Here is a 16,427-nt window from a genome sequence, read left to right as displayed (position 1 = left end):
TGACTCTGGCAGGCTGTCTGCACACAGAATACCTGGATAATTTAAATAAGCTAAATACAGAGAATGCAGAAAATGAGAAGCGTTGTTACTTAGCCAAGCTTTTAAACTCAGTATTTAATCCTTCCCTGTTTTATCGGGATGGGCGGTGATGGCATCAGGATTAGCTACCTCTGGAATAGGGGAGCTTGGGGGTTTCAAGAGCAAAACCCATTAACTTCAGAATTTCACAAAGAGCAATACACTTTTTTCCTTTTTTTTTCTCTGTGATATTTGTGTGCCAAGTCACAGATTTTCCTCTCCCGGCCCGGCTGCTGTTTGGCTCTGGCTCTGCCGTGCTTGGTGGGGCCATCTGCAGGCACAGGGACATCCTGAACCGGTCTGGCCAGGGGGCTGTGGAAGCCTCAGCAGGTGATGCCAACTGGTTTGCAGCTGGCGTGGCCTGGCACTGCTTATCCCTGTGCCTAGCCCTCTCCCATGCTGCCTTGGAAAGCTGGAAGCAGAGCTCAGCCAGAGGCTCAGTCACAGACCCAATGGTGTCAGGGACACAGGGCCACTGGTGCTGTGCTGCCGGACATGAATGAATTCTGTGGATGCTCTCTTTGGGATGCGCTGTCCCAGGTGATCCTTTACAAGCACAAACATTCAGGTGGGTCCTCCTGGCCTCGCTCCGTAGCAAATCCCAGGAAGGGGCAGCCCCCCCCTCTGCCCAGCCAGCATCCCCACACCCCTGGGCAGCTGCATTTCCATGGAAGCTGCAAACCCCTTGGACCCTCTGGGTCTCCTGATGATCAAACCAGGAGATGGTATCTATACAGTGCTTGAAGAGGAACATTTATGGATGCAAAGGTTTATTATACTTAGTGAATAAAGCTGATAACGAAAAATCAGTATTTTCCATGAGGGAGAACTTTGCACAAACTTCAATGAAAACTTTTTTTTTCTTTTTTCTTTTTTTTTTTCTCACAAAAACCAGACACTTCACAAAATTAATTTTGTCAAAATATAAGTTAAGCATAAAACTGGTGCCTTGCCCCCTTTGCGAGTGCTGCCACTGCTCTCTCTGGTACCCACGCTGTCTGTTACGGAATGGAAAGCACAGCTTATGTCAACAGGAATGAGAGATGTTTTGGTTTGGTTTTTTTTTCTTCCTTTTAACACCTAAATTTAGATCCCGCTCTGGTGACTGATGGCACCAACCTCTCGCACAGAGCCTGGGGCGAGGGGCAGCGCTGGGGCCAGCAGCACCCAGCGGGGCTTGACAGTGGAGGAGAAAGCCCTTTTTGTTATACAGTGTTTATTAAGTAGATTCAGTCTTATATATGATATACAGATTCAAAAGAAAAAAAAAAAAGGATTCCACATACTTATGAAATCAGTGCATTTAGCAAGTAATACCATGGAGATAACAGCTCGATTAACAGCTCATTGGTCTTTGTTAAGTGAGGGGACAGGGAGTTGGCCTGTGCTAATCATTCCACAAACAGAACAGAATTAAGTTGCATCACATATATAATAGACACACATTCTAAGAATTAAAATATTAAGCCACATTTACTGGAAAAATCCACAGTATATAACACAAATAACTCTTATCAAGCTCGTTGAGGAGGAAGTGCTCATCTGCTTAAGAGCCACATGAAGTTGCATAGGTGCCTATCTGCAAAAATATCATTTCCAAAGGAATCAATTGATTAAGCAATAAAGTGTCACCTTAGAAGCTGGATTAAGTGCCATACGCTTTCTGTCTGAGCCCTCGGGAAAGCACCAGCTTCCCAAAAGCCTCTTCTGCCTCGCTGGGAGCCTCCCGTGGGACCGCGCTCCCACCTCCAGCCCAAGCCAGCAGCCGGCTTGGGCGAGCTCACCCCCTTCCCTAAAGTATTCCCAATTCTGCTCAGGAGTGCTTCCCCCTGCTCCCCGACATCAGCTGGACCCGACGGGCAGCACTGCCCTCCCGCCCGTGTGGGAGGACGAGGAGGAGGAGGATGGGGAGGCAGCAGCACTGCCCAGATCTGGTGCTTCAGAGCCCCGGATCAGCTCCCGATTGGAATTGCAGCCGATCTGTAAAACTACCGGGGGAAAATAAAATACAGCAGCTTGTGCAAAACCCAAAATTGCTTAAAGGGTGTGTGGGTTTGGTGGGGTGTCCCTGGGGCGGGCGCGTGGCGGTGGGTGGGTGAGGCTGTGGCTGGGTTAAGCAGACGAACTGGGTGAGGGGCAGCTTCCTCTTCAACAGCAGGTCTGGCAGAACACACGGGGTCGGGAGTTCTGTACATGTAAACAGTACACTTTCACTGAGTCCAAAATTAGGAGCAAAAATACAAAGGTTCACATTGGTCTTAGGTAGATACAGGCGAAGAACTGAGCTGTGCAGCTCCGAAACAACCGAACAAAAGTTTCTAAAGCACCACTAAATTATATAAAAATCAGACCATGGACGGATTGTAGTTGGTGTCTGGTGAAATACTATGCTACCTTGTAAAAAGTTTTACAAAAAATTACAAATCAAAAGTATATTAACCCTCTGAGTTCAAAGCAGCATTTTTTTTTTCCATGAACTGGTACTAAATCCGACGGCCGCTCCGGGAGGGAAGTGGCCCTTGGGATCGGGGAGGTACAAGTTACATCTGCTCACAACCCCGGGAATGCTCTCCCATAGAGAAACAGCATCATGGGAACCGCACATCCAGGGCAGGATGGGTGTGGAGAAGTAAAATAAAATTTAAAAAAAAAAAAAATCTCTTTTTTTTGACCAGTGATCAGCTTTTCTTAACCAAACCCAAGACCATCCAGACCATTTGCTAACCCAGCATTCTCCTTCCACCTCTCAGATATCTGGAAAGCCGGTGTATTCTGCTCCTGCTTGTTCCTTCTTGTTGAGAACCTGGACTAGCAATTCCTGACCCCGTCCTGCCCAGTGAGAGCGCAGGAATGTGGCTGTGAACAGTCCTGGAGCACAGGGAGAGCCACGGTGGAGCACGGAGCAGCTGCAGAGCATGGAGATGTCTGTGGAGCTCATGCCAAAGGAACCAGAATGCTGTGGCTCACCAAAAAAAATTTAAAAAATAAAAAAAAAAAGAAGGGGAAAAAAAAAAAGGAGGGGAAAGAAAAATAAAAAGATCCCTGACAGAAATTCGGAGTCAATCCCGTTTGTTTTAAAACTTGTCCCAGATGTGGCTGTCACCAGGGCTTTGGGAATCTGAGTCTGTACCATTCAGCTGCAGGTTATGAACATCAGGTGCTGGGACAGGGTGGTGTTGGGCACCCTCCTTCACGACGTGGCCTCGGTGTCCTCTACAGCAGTTTGACCACGTGTGAGAGCTCCTGAACTTCCACATGTGCCGAGACAGGTTCAGAGGTGATCAGGAATGACTTGGATAAATAAAACTTAACCCAACTGTGGCTGTTGGTGGTCTGTCCATATGCCCCCGGGTTACCTCTGTTTCAGTACAAACTGATGGCAAACTTATGGCTAAAGGTTCCTCTGCCTCTGCCGAGGAGGGAGGCACCGGCGTGGGTGGGAGACCATGGAGAGGGAGAATCCCGGGACAGCGATTGTCTCTGCCTCTCCTGCCTGAACGGTAAGACTTTCACAAATGGCTGCAGTTACAGATTTTGTCAAAGGTTTGTTACTTCATGGTATTCACACAAAAATAAATATTTACATAAATTCCAAGTATGGGAGGATGCAGTGGACAAACCAAGCAGGCTTCTGAAGTGCTGGGGAAAGCGTTGAGTCTGAGCCCTGGCTGGGGGCTGGCGTGCCCGGGGCCCCCTCCCCACGCTCGGCAGGAGGGGATGGGTGTGGCCACGATGCTCCTGGCTCCAGCATCGGGTCAGGTCTAAGAGCCACCATCACCTGTCTCTGCACTGACCCCTCAGCTGCACCCCGCGGCGAGGGGCTGGGTCCCTTTTCTCCAAATGCTACAGAAAGTTTTAAGGTTTGGGGAAAACAGTCAATGCAATGGTTGATCCCTTCTGCTGTGGGGCCAGGCACACCTGGCCTCAGGAGCCAGCAGCTTTTTCTGTTCTGAGACTAAGAGCAGGGTAAAGTTTTGTTTTTCTTCCAGTGTGTGGAGCATCATGGGGTACAGAGGGTACAGGGGAACTGCCCGGGCCCGCTCCTGGCTGGACCAGCGGCTGCTCAAGCCTGTGCCACCAGCGTTGGCCCCTGGAGCAGCAGCCCCTGGCCGCTGGCTCCGAGTGGCCAAAAAATAAGATAAAAACTGGCTCCAAACCAAGAAAGTTCCTACCTACAAAACAGCTTTACACTTATCAGATTTCTATCTCATGGTGTGAACTTCAGCCAAGTGGGGGGGCTGCGGGGGACAGGGAGCAGCGGGACCCTCGCTGGTCTCTGCACAGCTCCAGAGCACATTGCATGGCTGGGCTGGGCTCAGCACCCCTGGCCGGAGCGAGGTCCCTGGGTTAGCAGCACTGGCAGTAGGTATTGCACTGAGCAAAACGAAGTGCATCGTTGTTGGGGGGTGGAAACAGGGCAGAATGGTCATTGGACTACGGTTCTTCCACACTTTGGGAACTGTGGGCTTGTTCCAGGACTGTGAGCAGGGAGGGGGAAGGATCCTGGGCCCCGGAGAGGACTTTTGTCAGTTCTGCTGCTCAGTGCTGCCCAGAAGCGGGCGGTCACCACTCCAGCTCAGCTCTGGGCTGAGCCCTGGGGCTGCCCAGCCTCACACCCCGCGGGACCGGGCGGTTCAGCCCCCGCGCTCCCCGGGCTGGCTGCAGACGGAGCGGAGCACACGGCCGGGCGCAGCAGGACCCAGCCGGAGGTTCCAGCCTCCTCGGCACGATCCCCATGTCTGCAGCACCCACTGACCCCCAGGACCGGCGCTGCCAGTCCTGGAAGAAGCCCACAATGGAGTGTGAGGTAGAGTACGGATGGTGACCGCAAGACAGTGTTTCTCAGGTATCTCCTTCCTTTCTTCCTTCCTTCTCTTATCTGCAATGACTTCAATGAGTGCGAGATGTCCTTCCAGCCGGAGGTCTGCTGAGCTTGCCGAGTCTCTGCGGGAGGTTCAGACCCCACTGCTGCTACGGGACCTCTTAGAACAAAGGCCTAAGCAGGACGCTTGCACTGCTGTTCAGCTCCCACCTACGCTCACTGGAGGCTGAGCAGCCTCGATGTCAAGGGCTGGATGGCAAACTTGCTCCCTGTGGGACAAGGGTTCACCAGAGAAACAGGCAGAGCTGCCTGGAAATTAGTAGTGTAGTGATATGGAATGTGTTATTTCACAGGAATAAATTCCTTCTGATCAGACAGACAAAAAACTGGCAATCTGTACAAACTCAAAAGAATCCATTTTCAGAAAAATAAATTACTAAGGGAAGAGGAGGGTCCATTTCTCAATAAATATGTGATTCAGCTCACCTAAGACTTGGAAATTATCCAGGGATGGGAATCTAACATTTGGGTCCACAAAGGTTATTCTAAATACATCTGCAGCCCCAAACCTCCCCAGGCTCCCTTCTGCCCTTCAAAGTCCCACATCCTTCCAAGCTGCAGGGTTGGCTTCTGGTCGGCCGGAGGCACGGCTGTTGGTATGGTTCCAAAACGTGTCCTTGTGCCTGAAGTCCCAGGTGCTTGGAGTGTAAAAGAAAACAGGTCTTTAGGATCCCACCTTCTAAAACTACATGTGCCCACCGCGTGGCGGGAGGACGATGCTGGTCCTGAGCAGGACACCGCCGGGAGCCTCTTTCTAGCAGGTACAAATTGTCTTGTCGACCGAGGAGCGATGCGGACACGGGGAGTCAGTTCTGCTGTAAAATGAGGTTTTCCAGTTCGTCTGCAGAGCGGAGCAGGAACGCCGCCGACTCCCGGTAGCCGGCGATGAGCTGCCGCACGGCGCTGATCTCCGTGGGGCTGAGCTGCGCCGCCTGCATGCCCCGGCTGGTGCTGTTGGACGGGGCTGTGCTGGAGGCCCCACCTTTCATGCTGAGATCCGTTGGACCTGACAAGGAAAAGTGAGAGGGAAGCTCAGGCACAGCAACATTTCCCATGCTCATCCTGCTGTGATTCCAGACCTCTGCAGCACTTGGAAGGTACCCACAGTGCCCGGATAACGTCAGGAGCTCCCGCTCCCTCTCAGACATCAGAGCAGCCACTCACTGCCTCTGCAACAGGAACACAGGTCCAGAGGAGCCCACAAAGATGCTGCAAAGGTTGGAGCACCTCTGCTAGGGGGAAAGGCTGAGGGAATTGGGGTTGTTCAGCCTGGAGAAGGCTCTGCAGAGACCTCAGAGCTCCTTTCAGTACCTAAAGGGGCTCCAAGACAGCTGGGGAGGGACTTTGGACAAGGGCATGGAATGACAGAACAAAGGGCAATGGCTTCAACCTCACAGAGGGAAGGCTTAGATGGGATACTGGGAGGAAATTATTCTCTGTGAGACTGGCGAGTTTCTGGCACAGGTTGCCCAGAGAAGCTGTGGCTGCCCCATCCCTGGAATTGTTCAAGGCCAGGCTGGACAGGTCTTGGAGCAATCTGCTCTAGTGGAAAGTGTCCCTGCCTGTGGCAGGGGGTTGGAGTGAAGTCAACTTCAAGGCTTCTTCCAAACCAAACGATTCTATAAGGAGGTCTCAGAGCCAATATGACAAAAATCCCATCCTGCAGCCTGGCTCACAGCTCTGTGAAGAGAGGGTCTGCTGGGAGGTAAGCCAGCTCCTGTTGGCACCTGCACCATCAAAATCACCTTCAAGGTTCTGGTTTTCCCTCTGCATATGGGGAGTAACATCTCACATGGGCTGTGCTTTCCTGCTTTATCTTGATGAGTGACCCCAGAAAGAAAAGCGGGAGAAAAAGTGGACTTAGCTTCATGATGGGCCAAGTAAGAGAAGGAAAACAAAGAGCAAAAAACCACAATCAATCGGATATGAGGAGAAAAGTGCCAAGAGATGTACTAGAGATGTGGTGATAGTCAGGGAGAGGAGGCTGCTGAGGCTGCAGCCTGGAGGGAAGGAGAGAAGACACTGAACCAATCCCTGGGCTGTGAGCTGAAGTGCTGCAGGCTGATGGAGCAGTTGGTGACGCTGGAGAAAGGCTTTGGGATGGCTGAGCCCCTGCTGGGTGGCCTGACTCAGCCATGGGACACCAGGCACACGGAGCAAGGACTGGGTGTTGTGGCTGTTTGCAAACCAGGATGGGAGAATTCAGCTGCCCCGAGTCCAGGTGGGGGGCACGGGTGATGGTGGCAGGGAGGGAAGCTCATTGCCCCGGGCAGAATGGAAAGCATTCAAGGAAAGCAATGCTGGAGCTGCGGGAGGAGCAGCACCAGCAGAAGTGTTCCATGCCAAGAGAACCAGAGCTTCAAAGCGGGGGAGGAGGAGGAGAAGGAGGAGGAGGAGGAGAAGGAGGAGGCTCTCATGCGAAAGCAATTTCACTGGGCAGAAAAGGCAGCAGTAAACTGAGCCTGAGCTTGTTTCCCAGCTCACCAAGGGGGAAGGAGCTGGGAGCAGGGATGTGGGCTTGAGCAAGAATTGCCTGAGGTGGGGGATGGAGGGTGAAGACACTTCTGGGCAGCAATGCCCTGTGGGGCCTCTGCTCAGAGGGAGGAGAAGATGCAGCTCCTTGCAGAGTGCTCTTCCCTCTCAAGGACTGGGCAAGAGCCTGGGAAAAAGACAACTGCAAATCAGAGGTTTAAAAACCCCCTAGAAGGAAATAAGGCGAGGTGCTGCTGGGTGCTGCACCCAGGGCCTGTTTGCTCCTCCTGGGGCTGCTCAGGGACCTTCCTGCACGTTCACTGTCTCACACGGAGGAGCCCAAGGAGGGTGCCTGGCAGTGGGGACCGGGTGGCTGTGCTGTTCTGGGGAGGAACCATTGCTGTGAGGATTAGGTCTCAGCAGCTGGAGGCCGGGACAGGATCTTTATTCAGGGTTAAGAAGCATTAGGAAGGGATGATAAGAGTTAATCCCAGACAGGCATCTCTCAGGCCTCCGGAAATCACATCCTTCCAAATCCTGGCTCCCGTCGGGGTGGGCTGGGGCAGGAGCCCAGAGTGCACCAGGACAGGCAATGGCAACCCAGGGATTGCAGGAGGACTGGACAAGGACTGGCAAGGGCTCCAGCCCCTCCTGCCACCACTGCTGCAGGACAGAGCCAGAGGGAGCACTTGATCTCATCCCACACCTCTTGCTCCAGGTGTGGGCGAGTCACCAGGTACCTGAGAGCCTTCCTGTGTGCCCTGCTCCAGGATACTCTGCTCTGTTCACTATTTCCTAATCTCAAGCTCTGCCTACATTCTCCTTCCACCTTCCTGCCCTGCAGCATCAGCCCTGTTTTCTCAGCTGTCCCCACGCAGTCCCCAGCCCCTCAGAGCCCTCCTGAGCTGTGGCTGTGCCCCCCACCCTGTCCCCATCCCCGAGAGCAGAGCTGCTCATACCAGCAGGAGATCAGGGCAGCGATAGGCGCCCGCCCCTGTTAATAATTAACAGAGAATCTGGTACGAATTCTCCTTTTTTTTTTAAGTGACACTCCTTCCCTCCACCAGTGCCACCCAAACCGTCCTTCCAAGTGCAGTTCAACAATTAACCACCTGCTGATGACGTGAGCAGAGCCACCAGACAGAAGGGACAAGAGGGGATTTGAGAGCAGCTCTGTGCAGTGGTGGGAGAGGTGCTGCCAGGACTGGGAGCTTTGTGGGAGCTGTGGGAGCAGCCCCTGCCTCTCCTCCAGCAACCAGCTCAACCCCACAGTGGGGATGGCAGGAGCCCCTGGTGCACTGGGGCAGAGGTGATGCCAGGGTGGGCTCCCCGTGCCCCTGGCACAGCCACTCACCGTTACTGTGGTTGCCCGTCTGGAGGGATGCGGGGGGCTGCAGGCTGCCCCCCAGGGACCCGTAGCCACGGTAGCTGTAGTTCAGGCTTCCATTGATGTAGACTGGGTCTTGGGAGTAAGATGAAGCTGGCAGTGAGTAGGAGGAGTGGGTGATGGCTGTGGAGTCCCTGGAGTGCTGCTTGTCTAGAGCGATCGGTTCGTCCTGCACAGGGGAAACACAGACCTGCTCCAGCGAGGAGCCTGGCTGTCCTCTGCGGCCAGCAGGATGGACAGTGCAGGGATGCCTGGTGTCCTGCAGCTGCAGTGTGCCCAATCCAAACCAGCATTCCCATCCCCACTGGCTGAGGACACACCACAGGGCTCTGCTCTGCAGCCCCTCAGACTTTCAGAAGGACTTTTGACCCCACCATAGGACACTGCCAGTTCTGTTCCCCGCCCACCCCCAGCTGCCAGCACTGTACCTGGGAGGTCTGGTAGATCTCCAGCCGCATCCTCTTGGCTGCTTTCCGCGTTTCGCTCTCACAGGCGGCGGCCAGGATGTTCTCTGCCATGGCTGAGGTCAGGTGGGGCGGCGTGGGCCTGGTCTGCAGGGACACAAGCAGAGGGGCTGCTCAGGGATGTGCTGCTCTGGGCACTGGGACTGAGGGCAGGGCACTGGGGTGGCCACTCACCATCTCCATCCCGTTCTTCTTCATGCGGCGGCAGGACTTGAGGTAGGTGCGGATGCGCTTGCGCGCCCGCTCCTGGAACTCGGGGAACTGCCGGCTGCAGGACTCGATGATGGCCTGGATCTTCTCCTTGGGCTGCTTGGAGATGGGAACCATCCTGTCCAGGTTCTCGTCCACAAAAAGGCGCACAAACATCTGCAAATGAGAAGAGACGTGGTGGGAACCCTGAGATGGAAGGCAGGTGGGCTCACCCTCCTTGTGGAGCTCTCCTTACATTGAAGGCCTTTAGCCTCTCCGGGTCCATCCCCTCCGAGTCATTGATCTTATCATTGTCTTCATGGTCATCGTGGTCATCATCATCTTCATCAGCTGTAGGGGCCCTGCCGACAGTCAGGTCCTCGGGGCAGCCGCTCACCTCTGTCTTGATGGAGTCATAGCTGCCAGAGCTGTACGGCGGGGACTGAGAGGAGACAGGGGTTACCACCAACAGCTCTCACCTCATGCACCTGCCCTTTCTCCTTGTCTCGCTATGTCTGACCCCTCCCCTGCAACCCAGGGAGATGAACCCATGGCCAGGTGTGTCACCTCCTGCCTGCTTTGGGCAGGGGGGAGCATGGTGGCCTCAGCAAGACTGTGATAACCTGGTGGCTCCATGACAGCTCTGGCTGGTGGGGCCATGGCTCTGCCTGATCCTGTGGCAAACATTGACTGACCCAGCATGAATGGGCTCTTTGTCACATGGTGGCTGTGACACAGCTGGTCAGGGGTGAGGTGAGCCCACTGCAGTGCCCAGCCCTGGAGCAGCTGGGGTGTGGGGTGCATCCCTGTCTCTCCCAGAGCATCCCAGGCCGTACCTCTGCTGTGGTCTTCACCCCGTACTTGACCCTGCTGCGCAGCCCGTCGGCACTGCAGCTGTCAGACTGGTAGGAAGGGGTGATGTGGGCAGGGGTGAGCTTGTCACAGAGGTTGATGGGCTGGTCCTCGGCAGAGGTGGTGAAGTCCATAGGGGCTGCGGTGCCATTGCCGTTCATTTCGGGGAAGGCGCTGTCGCCCTGCGTGCTGCTGGAGGTGGAGGGGTTCAGGGTGGAGGAGCCATTCCCGCTGCAGCTCTCTGACGAGGAGTCATCTGCAAGGAACAATGTGTGTCACCCCCTTGGCACCCTATGACCACCTTCCCAAAGCTGCTCTGGGGTCACTTGGTGGCTGAGTTGCCACTGGGAGCCAGGCTGGCACTGCTGCACTTTGGGCCCTGGGATGCAGCAGATGCTGGTGTCCCTGCCTTCAAGGCCATTGTCACAGGGATCTACTCCCTCATCCCTCAAAGCACACCAGGTGCTGCCGTGCCCCATGCCCGAGCCACCCATCCCTCTGCAGGTGACAGTCCCCACGCTTCCGCCCGCGGCCATGGTGCCTGGGCTTGAATAAGAACTTTGGAATTTGGTCCTTTTCAGTTTCTGTTTGCATTGCAGGGAGGAGAAAGGGGCACTGCCTCTCCCTGCCAGGTCCCCTGCCATCCTCCTGGCCCAGTTTGGGGCTGGGTGCAATGGGAAGTGACAAGTTCCAGCACTGGTGTTTAAGGAACATGAAGTTCTGCAGAGTGCTGGCCCATGGGGATAACACACAAGGACAAGCTCACTTGGGTGGGAAAACCGTGAATCCATGGTGTCTGAAAGCAGCATTAGGAGCTCTGCTCACAGCTGGCACCACCCAGCAAGGCTCCTCCTTGGCATGCTGCTGCAGGGAGGGGACAGGGGCTGCACAATGTCCTTCCTGTCTCACTCAAAGCCCAAGTGACCTACACCCTACACTCCTGTTCCCAGTTTCCACATGCCCTAGAGCCATCCCCACAGCACATGCAAGGCCTTTTCCCCACCACACAAACAGGTCAGGGCCCTGGCAATGGCAGTGCCACGCACACCCAGTGCACAGATCTTGGCTGCATTCACACCCCAGGCCCTGGCACCATCCCCCTGCTTGTGCCTGCTCCCACTACGGCGGCTCCCCAAGAACAGCCCAGCAGTGGCAGAGAGCCCAGCACTGCCTGCACCCACCCTGCCTGCACCTGGCCAGGGAGCCCGGCCCTGGGGCCAGGCACGACATTTCAAACTGCTCAGCCTGTTCCCTTCCCTCCCCCTCGCCGCAGTAAATCCTTTATTTCATTAGGTGCCTCTGCGAGAGGGAAAGGGCGAAGCACGTGGGAGCCGCTTCCTGCGCCAGCGTGCGCCGGGCGGTGAACAAAGAAGCTGTCGGCAGCGAGGAGCAGATGGCCGTCCCCACACCCGGCCCGGCCACCCTGGGACAATGGGCCGGGGCTGTGGGGCGGCCACAGCCCCGACCGATGGCTCCTGGCACATGGGCGCCTGGTCCAAAGGTGTGTGGGAGTAGGGCGGCGGGATGGTGCCCAGCTGCTGCCATCCACCCTCCTCCTCCTCCTCCCCCTGCCAGCACCTGCGGGAAACTTTCCTGCCAGGCTGGGCGAGTGCTGCGGTGACCCTGCGGTGGCCCAGGACTTTGTATCCCTTAAAATAAACACACTTGAGGACGCTCGGGCATCCCAGCCGACCGTGGGGCCGGCCGGGGCTGCCGCCGCGTGTCCCCAGTCACCCCAGCAGCGCTCGCTGCCCAGCCTAGCGCCTGCGCCAAGGCGGCTCCTGGCCCCATGAGCCCCTAAATTAAAAGGCCCCTACTGGAGCTCCCTGCTCAGCAGAGCTCCCTCCCCCTCCTTTCCCTTGCGCTGATCCACTTATTCGTCTGAGCGATGACCAGAGCTGACCTAATCCCGGGGTGGTGTTTATGTGCCGGGTGCTCCGGGCCGGTGGCAGGCGTCACCCGCCCCACCACGGGGCTGGGTCCTGGCAAAAGCCCTCGGTGCCAGCTCTCTGTGCCAGGGAGTGCGGGGCTCCAGAGGGGCTCAGCAGCCAGCGCTTATCCAGGGGCACCCTCCAAGCCACCTCTCCAAAACCAGCTCCAGTCTCCTGTCCCAGTGTTTGTAATGGTGGGGCTGCATCCCAGACCATGTCCACAGGTTCCTGCTGCATCTGGAGGGGCAGGGTGTTGGGGGCACTGCCACCTCCTGCTCCCCACACCCCTCCTGGCCCAGGGCACTGGTCTGGTGCTGAGCCCCCAGGGTTCTGCTGTCCCTCGGCACGGGTGCAGGAGCAATGCTGGCTTGGCTGTGGCCCCAGCAGGAGCGGGCAGGTGGCCGGGGGCACAGAGGCCTCCCTGCCCAGGATGGCGGCTGTCCCTCCCCCAGCACTGCTCTCTGCGCCAGGGGAGATGGGGCTCCCAGAGGGAGGCTCCAGTCTCATCCAGCGATGCCTCTCGGAAGGATTAAGGAGAATTATTCCCATGCACGGAGGCACGAGCTGTAGGCCAGGCCCCGCCATCGGCCCGGGCACAGCCACAGCAACAGCGCTGGGCCAATCGGCGCCGTGGCCAGGATGATGGTGGGACCTCCTCCCTCAGCTCCCCTGGCATGGCTGCCTGCACCAGCAGGGCTGGGGGCCCACCATGGCACAAAATCCCTGCCAGGCAAGGACACCAAGAAAGGTCGTTGCCTCTCTGGTCACCTGGGAGAACAATGTGCAGGTGCCCTGAACATCCCCAAACCTGTCCTGGGCATCCCCAACCTCCTGCGGGCACTCCTGCAGGGATGAAAGCATCCTCAACCTGCTACGAGCAACCCCAGACATCCCCAGTCTGCCTTAACTACCCCCACTCCCCCTGGGCATCCCACTCTGCCCTTGCCCATCCACCTCCAGCCTCCTCACAGCCCCCAAGTCTGGCCCCCCATTCCTGCAGGCAGGGACAGTCCTGCACTGGCTGCTGACACCAGACAGGATCCTGGGGGTGACACCTGGACTGCCCCGATTCCTCCACGTCTCAGGTTTTCTTTTGTGTCACACAAAACACACACAGCAGCAGATGCACGTCAGGTTTCCACCCGATGCTGCTGCATTTACAAACCCTGGGTTTGCTACAGGCAAAAGATATTGCAAACAAAGAAGATGTCTCTTGGAACCTGCCAGGTGGGATAAGGAAATGAAATGGGAATCTAATATCAGTAGCCAGCACCTACTAAAAGAACAATTTAGTTTATACAAGGATGGATGTATGTAAATAATGAGGTTTTTAAACCCATAAGCTACAGATATTTTCTTATTTCTGTATTTTTATGTTATGCTCTCACAGAAGCTCCACACACAAAGTGGTGGGTTAATTTCAGTATTGTTAGCAGAGAAATGGCCACAAATTCAAATTGGTGAGTACTTTGGTACAAGTGAGAATGGCCTGAGCCAGCTTGAAAATGCAGATGAGCTCAGGAGGGAGCTGCAATCTCCTTGTTGGGGTGGATGGGCCAGGGATGGGGATGAAGCTGCTCCCTGGGCAGCTTCACTGGGTTATCTCCAGCCCACAGCCATTCCTGAGAGGAGGTGTGGAGCGGGACCCGGGGGAGAGGGAGCAGGAGCATTCCCAGCCTGGGTACTGGGACCAGAATTAGGCTCCTGCCTGGCTTTGGCAGCTGTGTCAGGACTCTCAGCAGTGGTGGGGCTGTGTTGACCACACTCCATTTCAGCAAAACCCACCAAGCTCCAGAGCTTGAAGAGGTTTTCCTCATCTCCCAGCAGTGCCCAAAGCACATGTCAGGAGCAGGGCTCCAGCAGCAGCAGGCGAGCAAGGCCAGGCTGCGCAGCCATGAATATATTCATTATCAACCAGCACGAGCCTGGTGAGCTCCCTGCTCACGGCTGGAGCTTGGCTGCACGAGGAGCCCCTCTAATGAGGATAATTGGGAGCCCCCCTGCTCCACCCCCCGTGCCCTAATTGAAGCAGATGGAACTGCAAAAACAATGTCACTTCTAACCGGTTTGATCTTTCGGTTGGAAAACGGGACTATTTCGTTCTCCTGTTTAATCCCCTCAAGCTGGGGCTCCTTGGGCTGCATGGAGGTGGAGCAGCCCCTGGACTGTGCAGGAGAGGTGAGGCTGGAGAGCCCAACAGAGGCAGCTGGCCCTGAGGTCCATGGAGTGCTGCCCTCTTTGGCCCCTCTGCAGAGGCCAGAGCACGACAAGACACGTGGTGAGGCTGGTGAGGTGGCTGTGGGGGAGCAGCCTGGTGCCTCTGCTGCAGCCCCGGCATCTCCCCGGCATCTCCCCGGCATCAGCCCAGGAGAGCAAGAAGCAAAATGGCTTCTTGGGCCACGGTGCTGGGGGAGGAGGGGATCAGTCACTTATTAAATGAATTAATCAGGGCTCAGCGTTTTCATTTTGAAGAGGCTGCTGGATTATCCTTGATTTCTGTGGCACTGGATTTGAGGAGATCAGGAGGGGAAGGGGCGATTTCCAACACCTGCTCCCCGGGAGATTTTATGGCGGGGAAGTGGTTGGGTTTAACGTCTCTGCCGGCGCAGGCCACCGCACCACTCTCCAGAGCAGAGTTAAAGATGAATGGGGCAAATTGTTCCTCCTCCTGTCACATCTCCAGAGCGGAGACAAAACCTCTTTTGACTCAGGAAACAATGAGCTTATGTAAGAGCCAGCGGCCCACGGAAACCTCGCCGCAGCCCCGCACCATGCAGTGGGCCAGGGTCCACCCGGCTCTGCCCACACCCCGCTGCCATGGGACCCCTGGCCGGCCTTGGGGCAGCCCTCCCTTGGCTGCTGCCCACCTGCCTGGGCGGTTGTGGGTGTCACAGCCATGCCAGGTCCCACCAGTGACTCTTGGTGCCCCATGGGCTGTCATGGATCCACCAGCCATTGCCCTGCCTGCTATGGCTCCACGGGTGATGGCAGTGATTCTGCCACACCTGAGTCTTCCTGTGGCTCATGGGTGGGTCTGTCCCATTTCCAGCCTGCCGTGGCACCGGAAAAGGATGGAGCTGCACACCCAGCCTGGGAGTGGCCGTCAAGAGGGCATAGAGCATCCCACCGCCGCCCGCCTGGAACAACAGCCAGGAAGATGAAAAGTGCCATAAATTATTCACTCACAAAAGAGACAAGAAGGGAGAAGAAGGGGAGGAGGAAAGCCTGCGAGGAAGGGATACCAAATACAAATTAGAGAGACCGAGTGGGAATGGGGGCCCCGTGGGGGGGGCCAGTGCAGGGTGTTAGAGCCACACTCATTAAGGGCAAGGGACCACCTTTGCAGGGATCCTGCACCCCTGACTGGGTGGTGAGTGGCAGGAGAGGCCCTGGCCCCCACTGCTCACACAGTCAGAGCACGGAGCCCATTTTCTCCAGGTCCTGCCCAGCGTTTGCCTCCAAGATGCATAAGAAAGAAAAAAAGCAACGTGGCTGAGGGCCGCAGTGCACTGGGGCTGGCCAGGTTCCAGTTAAGGCGCTCTATTTCCTGTCTTCCTTCGCTAAGGCAAACCTCGTTATGTCCCAGACAAAGTGTCCACCCTCCACACTCCCTCCCTGGGTCCCTGCCTCGACCAGAGCCCTTGACGAGCCAGACATCTGGCAGGGCTGGACACAATGCCTGTCTGCAGGGAGAGCTGGGCCGGACAAGGCAGCGCTGTGCGGCCGCCTCCCTGTCCCCTGCCATGAAAGGTGCCCCCCAGTGCCGTCTCCCCCCGGCTCCACTGCCCAGCCCGAGGGAGCAGCTCCCTCCGGCACCGGGATCTCACCGCTCCAGCCCCGTGCTGGACGTTTTCCCAAGCACCAAAGCTCGTCAGCTCCCGCCGCACAGAGCAGCCTTGTCACAAACGCTCTCTGTCCCTCGGTTTTCCCTTCTCCTCCCAAACACTGTTCCTTCCCTCCCACTGCTGCTCCTCCAGCCACCTTGCAGCTCAAGGAATGCTTGAGCAAGGAGCTGGCCCTTGCTCACATTGAGGAAGGAGGTGGCACACACCAAGCCTCTCCTTGTGCCACTGCTGCTGGCAGCCACCCGGATCTGCTGCAGGGAGGGGACATGCTGTGGCCCCATGCTCCCTGGGCACTGCCTCTCCCCATGCCAAACAAACGAGTTTGGT

At 56.4% G+C, this 16,427-nt stretch overlaps 1 protein-coding gene across 3 annotated transcripts in view; it reads right to left on the bottom strand.

Annotated features, from left to right (window-relative positions):
* Positions 1-831: 831 nt before the first annotated feature.
* NOL4L (nucleolar protein 4 like) overlaps positions 832-16,427 on the bottom strand; it is a 63,891-nt gene continuing 48,295 nt past the window's right edge. For all 3 annotated transcript variants that reach the window (XM_054644516.2, XM_077187404.1, XM_077187405.1), the window contains 6 exons: positions 10,309-10,580; positions 9,729-9,914; positions 9,458-9,649; positions 9,248-9,370; positions 8,787-8,988; positions 832-5,966 (listed from right to left, as the gene is read on the bottom strand). In XM_054644516.2, the coding sequence (XP_054500491.1) occupies positions 5,767-5,966; positions 8,787-8,988; positions 9,248-9,370; positions 9,458-9,649; positions 9,729-9,914; positions 10,309-10,580 (1,175 nt within the window). In that variant the 3' untranslated portion in view covers positions 832-5,766. The remainder of the gene's footprint in view (positions 5,967-8,786; positions 8,989-9,247; positions 9,371-9,457; positions 9,650-9,728; positions 9,915-10,308; positions 10,581-16,427) is intronic.

The sequence above is a fragment of the Agelaius phoeniceus genome, chromosome 17, assembly GCF_051311805.1.
Source record: "Agelaius phoeniceus isolate bAgePho1 chromosome 17, bAgePho1.hap1, whole genome shotgun sequence".
NCBI classification, from domain to species: Eukaryota; Metazoa; Chordata; class Aves; order Passeriformes; family Icteridae; genus Agelaius; species Agelaius phoeniceus.
This window is presented reverse-complemented; position numbering and strand designations above follow the sequence as displayed.